The sequence below is a fragment of the Chelonoidis abingdonii genome, chromosome 23 (genome assembly GCF_003597395.2).
Source record: "Chelonoidis abingdonii isolate Lonesome George chromosome 23, CheloAbing_2.0, whole genome shotgun sequence".
In the NCBI taxonomy this organism is placed as follows: domain Eukaryota; kingdom Metazoa; phylum Chordata; order Testudines; family Testudinidae; genus Chelonoidis; species Chelonoidis abingdonii.
Window position 1 is genome coordinate 6,866,189 of NC_133791.1, and position 19,528 is coordinate 6,885,716.

A 19,528-nucleotide genomic window follows, 5' to 3' on the forward strand; every position below is an offset into this window, starting at 1 on the left:
CAGGGAGTACAGCTTCCTCCTTTCCGGGGGACTGATTTAGGGTCACCGCACCTATTGCCAATGAGTTGGCTTGCCTCACAGGGAATGGAACAACTTTCTTATGTGAGGTGGTTTCCTTCCTTTGGTTGCTAAAGATTCCAGGCAATGACTTCCTAAGAACTTCATTAAGACTCAACTCCTGCTTAGTGTTTCTTTGTTTACCAACGTAGCTGGACCAATGGAGAGACCCACAGGATAGACACACATATAATGCCATGGGATTTCAGCAGGGGCAGAAGGTGAGGTGAGGGGGGCAAATTATTGGTTAGAAAAGAAGATTGTCTCTTCTTGCTAGGCCCCATCACCTACTTTAGCCATAACTTCTTACAGTCTCATCTGAGGAGACTCTGATCTGGCGAAACCCCTGAGATCCAGCTTGAGGAGGACTGCTGCAGTGAGGTGGGAAGCCTCCTTCCTGGAAGCTGGTGTCCCCAGCTGTAGCTTCTCCCACTCATTGGCCTGGGCTTAAGTGCTGGAGAAAGCCAGCTCGTATTGGCCACCGTGTGTCCTGGGTGTGGGGTGTTGGGTGCTCACAAGAGGTTTCTCTCACCCAGATGCCTGATGATGCTGCAGACCCTGCTCAGGACCCCAATAACCAAGGAGAAGATGAGTTTGAGGAGGCCGAGCTGGAGAGGCCGGATTTTGAGGAGAAGGGGGTCCAATCAGACACATACAAGGAACCCAACGTGCTAGAGAAAGAGGAGACAAAGAAGCCACTGAAGGTAATGTAATGTGATGGGGAAGCCATTTCTGCAGGGAGGGCTGTCAGGGGGTTGATGAAGAGGGTTCTTGGCCCTGCAAGTGAGAGGAGGAAGAGGACACATGCCCCCCAAGAGAATTTTCACCCCCAAGCTCCAATGCTATATTGTGATGGGCTGGCAGTGAGAGAACCCTTCCCCCATCATCTCCTGCTCCTGATTCTGGGAAGCTTGTGGCTATGGAGTTCCAGCTGGGTCATGACCAATTTTCTTTTGGCTTCCAGGAGCTACTGGCAAGCTGCCCTTCTTTCTCCCTCTTCCACCTGCTCTGAGGCTGACATGGAAGCACCCCACAGCACCTGTTCTCTGCCCAGCTATTGTATAACATGTCCCACTTGCTCTTCAGCCCGTTCTGATGCCACTCTGGGAGCTGGGCCTCCCAAGACCGTAATTCTTCAGGGGGTGAAGGGAAGGGGCAGAAATGTGGTTGTAAGGTGGACTTCATTCCAGCTGAGGCCACTTGCCACCATTGGCAATAGGTGTAAGCACAGGAGGACTGAAATCTGGGAATCCTGGCAGATGCCATGTCTTTAGTGTTAGAGCCTTAAGGGCCCCGCAGCTCTCAATAAGCACTCCTGAGTTGATGCCAGGTCTAGAGAAGGTAACTCAGAAACTTCTCTCCCCTCGGTTTCACAACACAAGAGCCAAGAAATGTTCAATGAAACTAAAAGGTGAAACATTCAAAACGGATAAAAGGAAATCCTTTTTCACGGACCCTGGGGCAATGAGCGCCACAGTTTAATCCCAGGAAGCTAAGACCACGAATTTAACTAGACTCACAAAGGGGAACTGATGGAATATCCTGCTTGTCACACTTAAGGACAATCAAAATTCTGGAGAAATTTGATCTTTTACTTTGGGGCTTAAGCCAACTTTGCACGATTAGAATCCAGGGTGAGATGTAACGTGGGAGGCCGATTATCCCCTTCTCTGCCTACTTCAAGATTCTCACACCTTCCTCGGAAGCAGCTGGTTGTAGCCATGGTCAGAGACAGGACACTAGACTAGATGGACCTTGCTTGATCTAGTTTGGTGATTCCCATGTTTCTGTGACGTGGCCGCAGCTGTGGTGGACTGGTGGCAATTACGCTGTGCGAGGGAGAATCTTGTCTCCTCCAAAGAGATGCTCGCTTGCAGAGGGAAGCCATTCATTTTGTAAAGTGCTTCTTGCTGTCTGGAGTGAAACTCTGCAGCAGGGAAATATTAGCTTCTTTTGACAGGGTGCCGAGAGTTCTCTATGTCGCTTGTTTTTAAAAGCAGCATTTTATCAGTCAGGCTCTAAACTGATGATTGATAGCAAGTCTAAAAGCACTCCAGACCAATAGAACAGACATTGGCGCAGAGAGCCCACCACTGCAGGATTGCATCCGCTGAATAAAACCTCCAGCTCCTTAGTGGGAAAAGAATTTGTACCTTAACTATTTGTCTTTGCACAGGGTTAGGCTGAGCTGTTCATGCTGTTTGGACAGAGCACAGGCACCTTAGGAGGAAAGACCTGAGGGCGCAGGCAGTGAAAACTTGTGCAAACTTAGCACTCCTTTGGGAGGGAAATTTAAACTCCTTAATCAGCTTGGTCAGTTTCTTACTAATGAACTACTGGATGGAATCAGAACTGCACAACTGTGTGTCATAAGTTCTATATGGCTCATAGGAAGCGGTGATTCTCCTGTAGTCCAAGTGGGAGAGACCTGTGCTTTTGAGGAAGTTCTATCCCTGCTGTTGCTGTTCTGTTCTGAATGGCTGTCATTACGAGTTTGTTACAATCTATATTGCAGCATCAAGATACTGCGGCAGCCAGAGTTGCATAAGCACAAGGTATAAATAGAGCATTGGCAGTCAGATGGCTGACAAGAAAGGATAAAGTCTACAGCCCTAGGGAGGACAAAACTAACCAGAGGCCAGAACTCTCCTCGTCTGTTGTGTTTTTTTTTTTTTTCCCCCTCTTACCTTTCTTGTTTGCTTCCCTTTCTCTCTGTTGTTGGATCTCCCTGCTCAGCCTGCTCCTTCCCACCATGCGAATGCTGCAAACCTTAGCGCAATGCCTGGCTTCTGTTCTGCCCGCTTGCTTTTCTGACCGGAGCAGTCAGCTGGGTTTGGTGTCGGAGCACTGTTCCCTTAGGCTGTAATTAGCTCCCTGCTGGGCCCAGTGGGGAGGGTAGTCGCTTTGGGACCCATTTAGGGGGTCTGGAGGGCAGCATGTGTCAGTGCAGCTCTGGGCAGGAGCAGGTGGCCTGCTCACAGCTCAGCCCGTCGGGTGAATGAGGAGGTGCTGAATCATTGCCCCGAGTGAAGGTCTGTTAATCAGGAGCTGTATCAGCATGGCTGAGTCCTTCTCTGCGGGAGGTGTAAATTATCGGAAGCATTAATATTTCATGCTCGCCAGCAAGAGGTTCCAAGAAAATCCCCCTCAGATCAGCTCTGTTGGTCTCTGACTCTGTGGCTGGGCAGGCTGCTGTGGGTTGAGTCAGGCACAATCTGCCCCTGTCCGATACCAGTCCTGGTGCTCTCCTGAGCCAGTGCCAACCTCTGACTCAGTGGAGGAGCTGGGCCTGGAACCTGGTTGTTTTCGCTCCCAGCGCGTTGGCCCAGGCTGCCCCCCAGAATAATGAACAGCTGAACTGATTCAGCCAGGATGCAAACCCATGAATATTCCCAAATGAGCAGGGAGCCCTCAGCCACTGCTACTGAGAGGAGAATGATCCAGTGACTTCCCCCCTCCATGGACTCTTTTTCTCATGGCCACGCCCTGTTTTAACAGGCTTGGCCATGGTGCCCTGCAGCTGCCCCGGATCCTTCCCCGCTAGTCTGAAGCAGGCAGTAGCCATGGGCCAGATCCTCAGCTGGTGCAAATCACCGGAGCTTACCTGGAGTCAGAGAAGCTGCATTGATTGACCCCAGCTGAGGCTGTGGCTCTGAATGTGGGTGGAGACAGTGCTACATCATGACTCCCCCTTGTGCTCCTGTTTGGAGACCACCTCAGTGCGAGCCGCTCAGCCCAGCAATTTCCCCGGGCGAGGGGGTGCTCTGCAGCCCTCCGTGCACTAGGAAGGTTGAATTGCTATTCGTTTTCTCAGGCTGCCTCCCAGACAGCTGCCATCTCTCATTTTAATGGGCAGCAAATAGAAGGAATGGTCTTCGCTGCCGGCTCCTGACTGGAAGGTCTGCACTCGGCTGTGCTTTGCTAATGTGTCTTGGGCAGCTGCAGTAGGGTGGAGGAGTGGGGACCGGTGACACTGTTCTCCCTGCTGTCTCATAGAGCCCAGAACGGCTCTCCCCGGCATTGGATACTAGCTCCCCTGTACGATTGCTGCTCGGCTTTGCCAATGAGCTTGTTCTCTCGCTCTCTAACAGATGCTGCCCCACTGTCTGCAGGGACTGTTCAACCCAGGGTGGCTGCTTGCACACCCGGGCTCCATGCAGAGCTCTGACACAGCGCTGATCCATACCATGAGAGGGCTCCTATGCATAGGCAGATGCAAAGGCACGTGGCTGCTGGGAAATGACTTGGCTGTTTCCATCCGCCCCCTGGTTGCCTGCAGGATAAAGGAGACAGAAGCGTTGACTGGGGACAAGCACCCAACAGAGATGGGGTTGCCTCTGATGTTCCAGGGTCTTGATTCAGCAGCCTCCAGACCTGGGGCTCTAATACATGAAAGTCTGGGTCTCCAAAGCGGCTTTGCTGCTCTGTCAGGATTGGGGTTGGGTGCGGGGGGTGCTTCTGGGAGCTTTAAAGAGGCCGACCTACCAATGTCTGCTCTCCTGTGTTTCCAGGGTGCCGCTGGGCCAGACAAAGCCAGGGAAGAGCCAATGGATGACTACCAAGAAGATCAGGAGCAAGAAATTGTAAGGTTCCTCTTCATTTTCTGTTCGGTCGTGCGGCTGCGGGTGTGTTTGAGACCAGGAGCTGAGCCTGGTGCAGTGGTTGGACAGACCTGTGCGTTGGGACAGCCATTAGGGGAAAGCTCTCAGTGCCCTAGGAATAGGAGTCAGGCTCTTTGGGACAGGGACCGTGCCATTCTGCAATGTAATGGCCGGAGCACTGGACTGAGATTCAGGAAAGCTGGGTTCTATTCCTGGCCCTGCTGGGTGACCTTGGGAAAGTCCCTCCCTGCCCTGTGCCTCAGTTTCCCCATGTATAAAATGAGCATAATGATACTGATGGGAAGCGCTGTAGAGGAGCTAGGTGGCATTATTCTCCGATGCCGTTGTGTCGCACCTAACAGAATGGGTCCCAATCCCAGTGGGGGCCCTCGGGTAGTAGCGTGATGTGTGCACAAGCCCTTCTTTTCAGTGGTGTTCAGCACCCCCCAAGCTGTCCTTTTCTTCAGTTAGCCTCGCTGGTGCTCAGCACCTGTGCAAATCAGACCCTGGATGATAAAGAGGATCCCCCCCATGTAAGTAATGACGTACACAAGCTGTTGCAAAGCACCAAGGCCATAGAAGTGCCTCCTTGCTGTTCAGGGGCTTCCCTTCCATCCCCCACCCTGATCAAACCAAGCCCTGATCCTGCTAAGAGCTCTGCACTCGGGCTCAGCACCCACCAGCAGGGAGCCCCGTGTAGGAGTGAGATCCAAAAGCTCTGGCTGCAACAATGAGGTGGGGGTGAGAGATGATAGTTCATCGAAATCTCAAGATCGGCCCTTGTCATCTCCCCTCTTTCCCTGGTAGTTTGATCTCCACAGCGAGCTGAATCCTGCCCCCTAGCAGGTCACTGAGCATGGCCGAGACGCCACTTTTGGTTTAAATTGTCTAATTTGGGGAGCAGAGTTGGAACACCTCCGCCCCCCAATCTCCTCAGTGCATCTCTGCCTGTTGCATTTTGTTGTGGCATCTGTTTATTCCTGTTGTTAATAATGGATGAGAGATAAGTGCCTCCAACAGAAACCGTCCCCTCTGGCCTTCTGCCCGCTTTCAAAGTGGAGCGATTACCTATCTTCAGCTACTTCTTGTTAACACTGCCGCAGCCAGAGCCAGGAATCCCAAGGCTCCTTCTGGGGATGCTGACACGGAAGGGAAAGCTGCTACATTGCTGATGTCAATGCATGATCAGTGGTTAAAAATGGCTTGTTGCTATGCAAGCTGAGAAAGGGTGGGTGATTGGATTTCACGCCTCATGCCATGAAAGCCCTGAGTCAGCAAAACACGCAAGCATGTACACAAGTCAGTGGGGCATAAGTACATAGTTAACTTGTGTGAACAAAACAAAGCTGCAGATTTCTGAGATAACCATCCTACAATGGGGGTAGCCTCTCTTTCTTGCTTGCCTGCGTTTTCAAAAGTGACCTGTGATCTCGGGTGCCCAACTTGAGACAGCTGTAAAAGGGAGGGGCTGATTTTCAGCCTGTGCTGAGTACCCCCCTGTGAAAATCAGGACCCTTTAAGGTGTTTGAAGTTAGCAGGCTCAGTCTCAACTCATTTCTGGACAATTTAGGCCAAGGGTTTTATTATGCGTTCTTGGGGCTTAACACGGTCTGAAAAATGTAGCGGTAGTGGTGATGTCTGTCGTCATGTGAGAGAAGCAGATTTTGTAAGACAATGCTTAAAGTTCACTCTTCAGCAACCCAGCTCAATGTAAGTTGTTGTTTGCCGGGTCTGCAACACTTTGCTGCCCCTCTTCCCTAGCTTACCCCCCCACCCCCCCCCAGTTTAAACGCTGGCTGGTTTCTATCACATCTATCACTGGGCTACATCATCTCAGAGCCAGGAATAGAACAATGAGAGATTATTTTCATGCCAGAAGCTTTTTAAAATAAGTTTTTGGTGGTTCTTCCTGTGTTAATACTAATAATATATAATATATGTCTTATGGTTATGGACTTTAAGGGGTCACATTTTCAAAATTTTCTCCACAGCCAGGAGGGCTAGAAACTTTTTTTTTTTTTTTAATTAAAGCTGAGGTTCACACCTAATCACAGGACTCTGGGAGCTCAGGCATTGTCAGAAATTGTCAACACTACAGGCGAGTTTTAGTTTTGGTGGTTTATTTGCCCTGCCCTTAGGCCAGTTGTTCTCAAATTTTTGTACTGGTGACCCCTTTCACATAGCAAGTCTCTTGAGTGTGACCCCCCCTTATAAATTAAAAACACTTTTTTCTATATTTAACACCATTATAAATACTGGAAGTGAAGTGGGGTTTTGGGTGGAGGCTGGCAGCTTGCAACCCCCATGTAATAATCTCTCGACCCCCTGAGGGGTCCTGACCCCCAGTTTGAGAAGCCCTGGTTTAGGCAGTGACCGCAGCCATGTCAGTTTCATTTCTGATTATAGCCATGTTGAGTCACTTTCGCTGCCTGGCACTATAACCTGATTGTTAATTGAACTATTTCCATTTAACTTCAAAAGAGAGAAGATTGCGGGAGTGATTTTCCATTTAAACAGGGATTTGTGTATGTGTGTGTATAGGGAGCTGTTTTATCAAGATCTAAGTTTTCGTCCCCAAAATGAATTCAGTATCTAAATTGCAGCACCCTGGCAAGCTAATTTTGCCTTGGACACAGCCTCCCTGAGGTCTTTGATTGCGAAGAGCCAGGGAGATGCCCTTTGTTGCCGCCTGTGGAGTCCTCTTGAATTTTTACTGCCATTTGATTTGTAACATTTAAATGCAATGTCCACTTCAAAACCATGAAAAAAGGGATCTCTAATTCTGAGGTGCAAATGCGAGGCGGGGAAGGAGGAAGACTTGCAGGGGATTAATGAGCAATTTCTCTAGATAATGCCCAGCTCTCCTCACCTGCTCCATGCTGTGCCTGAGAAGCAGCCATCTGTGGAAGCTGGATGTGTCCTTGCCTGCGGGGATTCTGAGGTTTCCTGGCTCACATTTATGGAAACGAATGACCTTCTGCAATAGCAGAAAGGGGCCAGATTTTCAGAGGTCCTCCTGAACCTCAGTGGGAGCTGTGGGTGCTGAGCCCGCCGCAGGTCGGGGCGGCTGATCCCAGTCACATGGAAATTGATGAAATAACGCCCTTGACTTCAGTGGATACTGGAGCAGGGCCCCCCAATCTGCCAGTCTTGGCTGGGTTTGAGCGTGGCACATGGAGAGTGCTGACCCCAGCTCTGCAGTGCGACTTCTGTCATGGAATAAATAACCACAATAAGAGGAGAGCAGCTGGAAAACATGAACCCTAAATGCTCCAAAGGCAAAGAAAAAGACTTCACGCTTATGTATTTTTAATCTCATAATTTTTAAGCCAGTCTCATGATTTTGGGGCCCCACGTGATGGTTTCCTCTTAGCGCCAGCTAAACCAATGCAGTGTCCCCTTCCCTCCTTGTCTCTGGCTAGGGAAAGCTTCAGTTAGCTATCTGTCCCAGTGCTGCATCCTGCCCCCCATCTCCTGCCTCTCTTTTACCACTGCCCTTTGGCTGATGGGGTCCACTTGCTCCCTTGTTTTTACTTAAAAGCTCGCCCAGGGATGGTCTTAAGCGCAAGCTGAATAAACAGCTCTTTGGGGCTTGCAGTCAACAGCCAGATCCCCACCACAAACCCTGTAAAAGCTTGGGACGGCTTGTGCGTAACACCATGCATACTGCGAGATCAGCCTTTAGCCGTAGCTCCAGTACTGTGGCCCTGCGACTGGGTCAGAGGGGAGCCCTCAGCCTACCATCTCCACTGAGCCCATTGAACGTTCTCTCATGGCATGTAAGGAGAATAAATAGTTGTTAATGTCGAGCTCTTTTCATCCATAAATCTCAAAGCAATTTACAAGCAAGGTATCATTATTCCCATTTTATAGATGGGGAAACTGAGGCACAGAGAGGCAAAGTGTCAGCCAGGGGCCGAGCCAGGAGTAGAACTCAGATCTGCTGATTCCCAGTTCAGTGTTCTGAACACTAGGCCCCTCTTGCCAGATGCAGGGGTGGGCTTCCTTGGCTCGGGAGGGGCATTATTTCCCAATGTCAAATGACAGTGTTACGTGACAGGAGGCTGTCTCTGGGGGGCATTAAGCCATTTCCCTCTGTGTCAGAGATCACGTGTGGCATTTGATTGATTGATTGGTGATAAACCTGTGGGCTCAGTCTGAAGTTTCAAGGGAGGAAGGCAGCAGTCCTGCACAATATAGGACATGAGTTTTGCTGTTCCTCCCTGTGGGAAGGGTGGTTGCTGGCAAAGGAAGGGGCATGACCGAAGGTGGGGTATTACTGACCTCCTTTGCTCCTCTCCCTGCCTTTTGTAATTGACTGCACTGCTTTAGAAAGTTTTTTTCCTGTCGGCCTGGGTGGTGTGACATAGCCTGCCTCTCTCTTGAGGTCATTTGGGTTCCTCATGGGACTCCCCCCTCTTCCCCACAAAACCTGGCTATTCATTCACTGCCGTCAGGGACTTCCTCCCTTTGTAGCAAGATCTGGCCCTCCCAATCTCTGTATGCTGCATTGGAGGTTTCCTGTAGTACCATGCAGGGCAGCTCTGCCATGGCGCACCAGCTCAGTGTTCGGTGGGGATGGAGCCCTGGCATTCACTCTAACGCAGTGTTTCCCAAACCGCATGGAGCGAGACCTCATGAGGCTGGCTCCTTTTCTTTGATTCCAGCACTGAATTGCATTACACTGTGCTAAAGTACAGCCGAGTGTTGGTTTTCCATGTAAGTGCTGTAGTTGTCACTGGGATGTTATGTGATGGCAGATGGGAGACAATGAGGGTGGGCTCAGGCAATAGGAGGGGAAAAATCCCCAATGGAGGGATAGCTCAGTGGTTTGAGCATTGGCCTGCTAAACCCAGGGGTGAGAGTTCAATCCTTGGGGGCGGTCCATTTAGGGATCTGGGACAAAAAAAAATAGTTGAGGATTGGTCCTGCTTTGAGCAGTGGGTTGGACTAGATACCTCCTGAGGTCCCTTCCAACCCTGATGTTCTATGACAATCTCTGTTTAGATGTTGGCCCCAAACAGAGGTTTGCAATCCCCTGAGCTAATGTGTTTCTAGGAAGTCAGCCTCAATAGCCTCTAGGCAGCAGATTTGGAGTGGAATCTTTCCAAAGCCTGGGGGTAGGGTTCTGAGCCTGAGCCTGAGTCGTGCTTTGTACTTGATTCAAGTAGGCCCACGCAAGCAGGGATCTGAGATTTGAGAGAGGCCTGGAAGCACTTTTTGTCTCTTCCGCTATTTTAACAGCTCAATGTGCTTGTTAGAAACTGGATCAGAGAGCGAAGCTCTAGACGTGGCTGATTGAGTGAAGCTGGAAGGGAGTAGAGAGCAGGTGACAGCCAAGCCAGCAGCATCCTGTCTCCTAGAAACCGATGAGGAGACAGAGACCAGGCTGCTGGCAAGCGTCATTGGTAATAAAAATCTAGCTTGGAACCCCTACCCCTCCTGTGCCCCAAAGTGTCCCTGCTGGTCAGCCTTCTGGGGGGAGAAAGCCCATCTTGCCTGTCCCGTGTGTGTGCTGCTGGTGGTGGGGTGGGGCTGTCCGTGGTGCAGGAAGCAAGGTGCCTCGGGCTTCAACACAAGGCTTGTAACTGCTACGTCAGTGCCAGATTTGCCGTCGTGTTCAGACGGGCCCAAGCCGTGTCTGTCTCTCCCTAGCCTGCTTTCTGTTCAACACCAGCCCGGGCCCACAAGCGTAATGAGCAGGTGCACGGCTGCATGTAAGCACCCTGCAGGGGAGAGAGTGATGCTCTCACAGGCCAACAGCTCTAATGCAGCTGGTGCTCTAGGCTGCCGGGAGAGGCTCTCCCTGTGGAGCTGGGGCCAGCCCGAAAGTTGCTGAGCTCCAGAGCAGTATGAGGCCCTGGGATGTTTTGTTTGTGCTGAATCTTGAGTGCCGATCTCTGAGTAGTACAGCACAAGCCAGGTGCCACTTAGCGTACCCCCATTTGCTTGCATGCTGTAGGTGGTTGGGTATCCATGCCTAAAGATGCCAACTAAGTGCATCAGAACCCAGGGAATGACAGGGTGTTAACTGGCCAATTAGTTGTAAATCACTGCCATTTAATACCCTGGGAGTCTATCCTCTCCCACCCTTTCCCTGAATCCCAAGAATATGGTCTTCTAGACGTCTGCAGGAACTGAGATCATACTCAAGTAGTCCTTGCAAAACAGGAGGACTTCGGTCAGTTCGCACCTGCGGGGTTCATGCAGTTAAATCCTGGGGGATGTTAACTAGCTGTGAATTACAGCTAAATGGCCAGTTAGCACCCCTGGTGCTCCCCAGAGTCCAGAGTATTGTGCCCTGGGACCAGCTCCCTGTGAGTGTGGCACAGTGCGACACACAGTAAGGGCTTGATGCCACTTAAAACACTGCAGTTCTGCAGCTTCACTGTTAGCTTCAGCGTGGACCCTGCCTAGGTTTCTCCTGTGGGAGTAGGAAATCCACTTCCCTGCCAAGTGATAGCGCTGTCTACACCGGGACTTAGGTTGGCTTAACAACGCCACTCGGGGATAGATTTTTCACACCCCTGACCGTACCTCATTTTCTAGTGTAACCTAGGCCTAAGAGATGGTCCTTGCCCCAGAGACCTGACATCTAACCCGATAAGGCAAGACACAGGGTGCGAGGGAGGAAGGATGGCCAACCTCATTTAACAGGTGGGGTAGAGACTTTCAGTGACTTGCCCAAGGTCACCAGGGAAGGCTGTGGCAGGGTTAGGAATCAAACCCAGATCTCCTGGATCCCAGCCCATGTTAACTGGTGGCAAAGCCAAGAATGGTGGTGACCACTTAGCTGACTGGGCTGGGCTCTTGCTTTCTGTTCCATGTTGATTTCCCCGTCTCTCTTTTCTTCCTGCAAATAGGATCACGGAGGGGAGGTGGACGATAACGAAGACCTGGAGCTAGTGCAGGAGCACAAGGACCGTGGGGGCATCCCAGGAGCTGAGAGCAAGAAGGACGATTACTACTGAGGGTGCCAGCGGCTCAGAGCGCCTGGGAGGAGACTGGCCGGTTATGGGAGCAGGAGGGAGGAGTTGCAGGAATCTCCTCGAGAGACATGGATCCAGTATGACCTTCCGAAGGCAAGGCCGGAGGAATGTGTGGCCAGCCCACAAGCAGGCCGCTTCCAAAGGCACATTGTGTGTGTGTGTTCCTGGTGCAGTCTTGGCCACCTCTCCCGCTGGCAGAGAAAGCAGAAGTGCTCTCCGACCCTTGGCGTGGCCACATCCTGCTGCTTCTCTTGGGGGCGCTTATTGATTTTCCCCCTTTTATTATTCCCCACTCCCCTGTTTCAGATGAAGTGGTTTTTTGGGTTTTTTTTTTTGTTTTTTGCGGGGTTTTTTGGTTCATTTTTTACTGCTTGAGGCACGGGAGAGGCAGATGTTGCAGAACTATGAGACACCAGTGGTTGCACTGGCCCGGGCTGCTCCCCCGTAGTCACTTGACTGATCTCTAATACAAAGGAATCTCTTTATAAATCCTTTGGTTAATGGTGCTTCTTTAAAACGACGTCTGTTTGCTATCTTGGATCATGCCTCCTGCTGCAAACCCCACCTGGAAGTGGTGTTGCTAGGAAAAAATGAGTGTCATGGTCGTTTAAACACTTGGGGTCCATCAGCAACTGACCAGCTGGAGCCCAGAGTGGAGTCAGTGGGAGCGGAAACTAAAACAGAACTTTGGGTGCAAGGGGCAAATATCTCAACTTGGTAAATTTTTGGGTCACTTCTGGTGGCTTGATGGGAGCCTGACCCTCCTGGGGACTGGGGGTGCATGGGTGGTTAGGAGTAGGGGAGGGTTATACCAAAATAGACACCCATGGTGGATTCATTCATCTGTCCCCTGACCAGAATGATCAGCTAAGTTGAATGTATCCTTGATAAATCTCTGGCAAAGGGTATAGGCAGCAATCATTTTACCACTTAGCAGCTGCCAACATTACCAGTAGCTGGGTTCTTCCTACGGATCTGTGGCTAGACCCATACAACCTGGTGTCCCATTGGTCCCGATGAAATGCTTGTGGGAGGCAGCAGCTGTGACGAAGGAGCAGTGGTGAGTCTTACTGAGTGGAGAGAGTCAGCTGGGGTTGGGGCAGGGTCTGAGTAGGACACACTTTTGCAGCAAACCTCTGTCTGAGGTTTTTTGGCCAGTTTGAACGCTCTTGTGCGTGGTTTGGAAGGGACCATGGAGGGGCGGTGAAAAAAACCAGCAGTTTGACTACGGCAAACAATGCTAACCTCCCTGGTGATTGTACAATCATCTTCCCCCCTCTCCTGTACCATCCCCACCGAAGTATTCCATTAACATTGCTACTGGCCCTCAGCAATATTGCAGGAAGGTGCGTTTCAAAACAACATGTTAGGGAGCAGATGTACATAAGAACAGCCAGACTGGGTCAGACCAACAGTCGATCTAGCCAGCGGTATCCTGTCGTCTGACTGTGGCCAGTGCCAGGTGCCCCAGAGGGAATGAACGGAACAGGTGATCAAGTGATCCATCCTGTTGCCCATTTCCAGCTTCTGGAAAACAGGGCTAGAGACACTTCAGAGCATGGTTTTGCATCCCTGCCCATCCTGGCTAATAGTCATTGATAGAATTAGATAAGTTCATGGAGGATAGGTCCTTTTTTAACCCTGTTATAGTCTTGGCCTTCACATGAAGTCCACGCGGGAGTATGTTCTCAGGGAGATATGGACCAATCACTCCCCAGGTGCCTACTTTTGAATTTGTTACCAGGCATTCACTTGCTGTGAGCCCGACATTGATCTTAGATTTATTATTAGAGCAAACTGTACCGATCCGCGGACACTTGGGACCCGCACAGTTCTGTCAGTGCTATTCAGAACTTCCCGGAGACGGCGGGAATGTAGCTTAGCTGCTCCCGTTCTGAAAGCACAAGCACTCAAACATCCCCGAGCCCCCTCTGTGCCAACCCACACAGGACGTGAGTGGTTATAGCCACTAGCGAAGACACCCTGACTCTTCAGCTCATGCTTTTAGCTCTGGAGGTGCCCAGTTCAGTCCCCAGTGTGTCAGCCAAGATGGTGGCCATTGTATCCCCTCCCACCCAATTCTGTACCCTGGGGGGGCTAAATTGTGTTCTGTTAAGCTCGCGCACCCCCACTAATTGCAATGTAGTTGCATAGGTGTGAGAGCAGAATTTGATTTTACCATGCCTTTAAGAAATCCTATTCCCCGACTTTTCTGTCTGTCAAAATAGCTGCTATTCTTTAGTCAAATGAAAAACAGCCTGAAGTTCACAGGAAGATGATGTGGCACCTCTAGACATCCCCAAGCCATTCTCAGCAGAAACCTCACTGCCGGCCAGGGCAGTGCTCTGTGGGAATGGAAAGGGGGGCTGGTTAGCGGGCGTGCTGGGGCTGCATTAATATCTCCGCACAGCACAGAGCTGCTCCCCTCCTCGCCACACACCGCTCGTAACTAGAGTACTTCCCCCTTTCCAGCCATCGGCCAGAGACCTGCAGCCAGATGCTGTTCACTTGCCCACAGAAGTGAAGCTTTAAGTGGGTCCTGAGGTATGGTGTTTTGGTTTTTTTTCTGATTTCTGTGCCTAATTTAGAGCAGTTCCACAAAACCCCCGTTAATGAGCATTGCTCCTCAATCTCTCTGCTTTGTACAACTCAAGCAACGTGTCGATATACCCTGCTGTTGTAAATATAGTGGGGAGCTGAGGGTTCAGAACTTAGTTGGGCACCCATATAAATATTTTGGAGAGACAAGTTGTCCACATTGCAACAGACACTAGCTGGTACCTTAGCTGCCCGCCTCAGCAAAGAGGCCAGGGACAGAATGGCAAATTCCTTGCCTCTAGTAAGACAGCATCTTACCCCAGGTTGTCCCTGGAGGTCAGGGTGGAGGCACATTAGCCAAGCTCCACTACTGCCGGTGCTATGTTCTCCCTCTGGATGCCACGCTGTGATCCGTTAGGGGGAAGTCAGTGTAAACTCCAAAGGAACAGGCATCACCCAGAGTGATGTGCCTACGTTCTGCATTATCCTCCTCCAAACCCTGCTGCAGGAAGCAACACAATTCTGTCTCCACCGTCTGCTATAAATAGATTCATCAGAGGAGAACATCTCTGCCCAGCTGCATCCCAGTCAGAAACATCCCTAATTCTCAGCTGGGCCCCAGGAAACGTCATTGTTCCACAAACGAAGATAAAATCAGCAGTGACTCTGTAGGGTCTGTGGTGTGAGGGTTTCATCTCTGCATGCCCAAGTCAGCATTGTGAGATGAGTAATGCAGTAGCTTCCTACTGAACTTTGTTTCTCCTCCTCCATTCCTTTCCCTGTTCTTCACCTCTGGCTCCCAGATAGTGGGAGTAGGGACAGGCTGCGCTAAGCACTGAAAATAAACTAGTAGTGATGAGAGCGGTGTGCTGATCTAGAGAGACTCAGCAGAGGTTATCTAAATTAGGAGGCTAATTCCCTGCCTGCATAGCAGCAGTGAGTAATCTTTGAAATTATGACTTGGAAGGAACATAGCCACTCCAGCCTTAAATGCAAGGCTCCCTGCTAAGAGAATGCATTTAACAGCCAGCCATTGTATGTTGGTCTCTGCTGATACCTAAGTAGCTCCTCTCTGTGGACTGTCTAGCAAACCCAGGTGTGGGTCTAAAATCTACACAGCATTGTGCTGATTTTGTCAGCCTGGGGTGATGTGGACCCCAATTGTCTGGATTATAGCCAGCTGCCCCCCATTAAAATACCCCCTCTAGTGTTCCCTCTAAAATGGTGTTTGGAGTAGGAGGTGTATTCTACTCCTATTACTCTGCCCTAGACAGAAAAAATGGAAAAGCAGCGAACTGGTAGGGAGGACATCTGTGTGCAAGGGCATTAAAGCTTGTCTGCAGGCTGCTTAAAAGCAGATGATGGAGCAAAGGGTTTGTCTGGGCAGCACGGCCTGAAAGTTTATGGCAGATTAGAGACAAGCATGAAAGTACATTTAAATGACTGAGGTGTCAAGGGAACAAATGTTGAGCCAAAGCTTTGGTTCAAAACCTTTCATGGCAAACCAACCTAGCCAGCTTCCTGGGGAAAGCATAGAATCATAGGGTTGGAAGGGACCTCAGGAGGTCATCTAGTCCAATCCCTTGCTCAAAGCAGGACCAATCCCCAGACAGACTTTTACCCCCGTTCCCTAAATGGCCTCCTCAACGATTGAGCTCACAACCCTGGGTTTAGCAGACCAATGCTCAAACCACTGAGCTATCCCTCCCCCCGGCATGCTGGGCTTAGCCCTTTGACCCAGTCAGGGAGGATCCAGGGTTCAGTCCCCTATATAGCTGACTGGCTAGTGCAAATGAGATACTGGGTGGCCCAGCTCAGAACTCTCCATACTCCCATTTTGAACACGAAGGGGCCTGTTGGTGAAGGTGATCTGGGACACTCAAACCGGAGCCCACCAAACCCAGTTCCTGGTCCTCAACCAGTACTGAACCAAGAGTTAAAGTTAGCCCATGATGTCCTGTGGGCAAGTCACGTGGGGGTGGAGAGAACTCAGGAGAGGGCACTGGTCCGGTTCTTTCAGGCACGTGTTTATCAAGACACGAAGGATTATTATGCATCCTGACCAGAATGCCAGGTGAGGGGCTCTGCAGTGTTCGTGCAGGTGACAGATGTCTTTTAATCACATCAAGCAAATGCAACAGGACAACTGATGCAGATGGATGCACATTTGCTCGATGTAGGATAAGATGTTTCCTGATGTAAAGTCTCCAATTGGCTGATTAAACATGTGTCTCAGGAACTGAAGCAAAACGTTTTGTTGTTTGGTTTTTTTCCCTTCTGGCCCTTCCAAAACCTGATCAAAAGGGAGCTTGGATTTCTGTAAACAGGCACATTTCAGGTTGGTATGAGGTCACAGTGTTAAGTGCAGCTTCTGTCTCTGATATTGACTTTCACTTGCAACCTCACTGCTGGAAAAACACAGGCACAGCATAGGGTCTTATTCACCTCTCTGCAAATGTCTCCTGCCATGGGGCTGTCTAGGCAGGGCATGGCTTTTTGCTGCCTCTTCCTGGCCACAGCCTCACAGCAGGGTTGCAAAATATACAGTCAGCCTCTTACTAGACAGAAGGCAAAAAGAGACATAGAAAGGAAATGAGGTAGGGAAGGAACAAGAGACACAAGGGAAAAGGGCCACAAAGGTTCACAGCTCAGGGGGCATCTGGGATTTAGCCAAAGCCAGCAGAGGTGGTGAAGTCAGCTGGGTTCTTCTGTCTGGCCAGGATGTGTCTCAGGGTCAGCACAGTGCAGGCCCAATGGAAGCCTGGGTCTCAGGAGGCGGCGAGGGCAGCAGTCACCATGGTGAAGTTCACTCCTTCCTGTTCTCTCATCTTTCATTCCACCAGCACCTGTGTCCACTTCTCTCCTAGATGAAGGATGCCAAAAAGGAGCAGTGGGTGGAACAGCCCATCCTCTCATTGCTTTGTCCACCTAATTTCTTCACACCAATTTTGTGTCACTGATTTCCAGTTTTATGCTTCTCTTGTTTACCAGGCATGATCTTAACACAGTCCTTGAGCTATAGCAGGAGGGGGTTTTTTTGTTAATGACTCATTTAGTCTGTCTACCTTTTACACCTTTTTTCTTCATCGTTTGTTGTTACAGGTTATTGTGACACTTTATGAACTTTCACTCACTTTTCACAGTTGAGCTCCCAAACAGGGTCAATTTGTAGCCCGATGATCACAACAGCACAGTGTGTTGTCCCCTTGAAGAGGACTTGAACTCACAACAATGTGTTCAATTGAATGCTCAGCCAGAGGTGTTACATAATTAAAGGTGGTATAATTGTTCTGGAAGGAAATTTGTCCCATCTGGAAGATCCTCATATACCTACAATGCTCTGAGTTTCACAGCTGGCTGGTAGAGTACCACTGCTCTGGAATTTAAGAGGGGAAACTACCATGCATAGGTATAAAGAAATTGTAAATAACAGGAGACCACTCCCCATGATTCTTTCCAAATTCAGTATGAGCCAAATCTGTATTCAGGGGTCTCCAAAGGCTCTTCCTTCAATGACTAACACTTCTAACAACATTACAGCCAAGGGTCTCCTTTGGAAACCCTTTACTTACGCAGAGCAGTATTTTACTCATAAGTACCCTCACAAAGGGATTCTTTGTGCATTTAAAGTACTGTTGTCAGCATGAGGCAGAGTAGCTGAATTAGGCTCAAAGGAAGCAGTATTACAATATTGGCCACAGAGTGGTTAATCAAAACCCTTAGCAAATCTGGACGCCTGCTCTGAGGCATTCTAGGGCACTCCTTCTACTGCAGTAGACTAACAGGACTTCTCTGGTTTGATTTATTTCCCCTTCCCCTAGGTTTTAACAGGGACATAAAATAAAGCCCAGACTAGGGCCATGTCTACACTGCAGGGACTCTAGTGGCGTAACTATGGCAAACTTTGCAAATATTCCTTAGTTACGCTTGACAAACCGCCTGTGAGGCAGGTACAGGATCACACCCTTGACCACCAAAATGAAGCCAGCTTTTGAGTGGAATCTGTTTTAATAGCGGACAGCAGTGCTGCACAGACTTCAGGGAGGCAGGATGGGAGGTGGAATGGGGTCTAAGCACCTGCCAGACACCCCCATCTTTTATGTAAAGTGTTATCAGGTCCTTAATGCCAATAAATTTTCCTCAACGGGCCTTTGACCTGAGAAGAGGAGGCACCTCTAGCAGCATACTACCCTCTATTCCCATCCTGGTGTACAGGTCAGTGCTCACTTAAAATGAAATGATCTTCTTCAACATGTGTGAACACTGCCTGCTTAATCTGCCCCACCTTGTATTCCACTTACTTGGATTTTCTTCCCCAGTCCTGCAGAATAGCTCTGTGTAGCTTGAAAGCTTGTACATTTCACCAACAGAAGTCGGTCCAATAAAATATTACCTCACCCACCCTGTCTTGCTGCTATCCTGGGACCAACAGGGCTACAACACTGCAAACAACAATTAAAAAGGTAAGTCACGCAGAGAAGTTGGCTCAACAGTAGACAATTTGGTCATATAAATGCTCAACACATTTAAAACAAGGCTATATTTTAATAAATCTCAGGAGTTAATTATGCTTTGAATGCATTCAACTAACTGCTTGAATTCAGGCCAAGTCATTTTCTGAGGCAGTAAAATACATTCAATCAAATTTCAGTGCTTTAACTTTTGTTATACATCAAACTTTCACAAGCTAGTAAATGTTCCTCATGGAAAAAGCATAAAAACTCATCTATCCAGATTTCTCACTCCAGTATTGTTTATATTAGGATCCATTGTTTGCATTTTCCAGTATTGTTTATATTAGGATCCATTGCTTGCATCCATTGCCTAATATAAACCACCTCAGTAGTTACGCATTCTGCTGTTAGCACAAATGTCTCAATCACATATATCAGTCATTCTGCACAACACAGCTAAGATGCCCTTTTCTTCTCATTCAAAGGGACGCTTGTGACCACTTCCTTATAATAACGATGAGTTTGGTGCCACCTTAAAGACTAACGGATTTATTTGGGCATAAGCTTTGTGGGTAAAAAAACCCATTTCTTCAGATGCATCATTCCTTATAATGGCTTTTCATTCTCATTTTGTGCCCTCCCGTTTGCATTCTGGTCTCATCTGCTTCAGCCCATGCTGATTTTTCCCTGCATTTGCCAAACATTGATTCCCTCCCCGCCCTTGCATTTGACAAACATTGATTTTTCCCTCCTTTCTGTGTTCTTAATTAATCAGAAGCCAATACTTCACCTGGATGTTACCTCTTGTGTGTATGCGCGTGCAGCGTTACAGATGATGTAATTGATGCTGACCATAATATATGCATGCCAGCAAGGGCAGCACACACAT

The 19,528-nt window shown here is 49.4% G+C and overlaps 1 protein-coding gene across 1 annotated transcript in view; it reads left to right on the forward strand.

Annotated features, from left to right (window-relative positions):
• LOC116824626 (uncharacterized) overlaps window positions 1-12,136 on the forward strand; it is a 75,689-nt gene extending 63,553 nt beyond the window's left edge. Inside the window, exons 12-15 of the mRNA XM_075060376.1 lie at window positions 594-761; window positions 4,569-4,640; window positions 9,717-9,719; window positions 11,522-12,136. Coding sequence (XP_074916477.1) covers window positions 594-761; window positions 4,569-4,640; window positions 9,717-9,719; window positions 11,522-11,629 — 351 coding nt within the window. The 3' untranslated portion in view covers window positions 11,630-12,136. The remainder of the gene's footprint in view (window positions 1-593; window positions 762-4,568; window positions 4,641-9,716; window positions 9,720-11,521) is intronic.
• The last annotated feature ends 7,392 nt before the right edge of the window (window positions 12,137-19,528 follow it).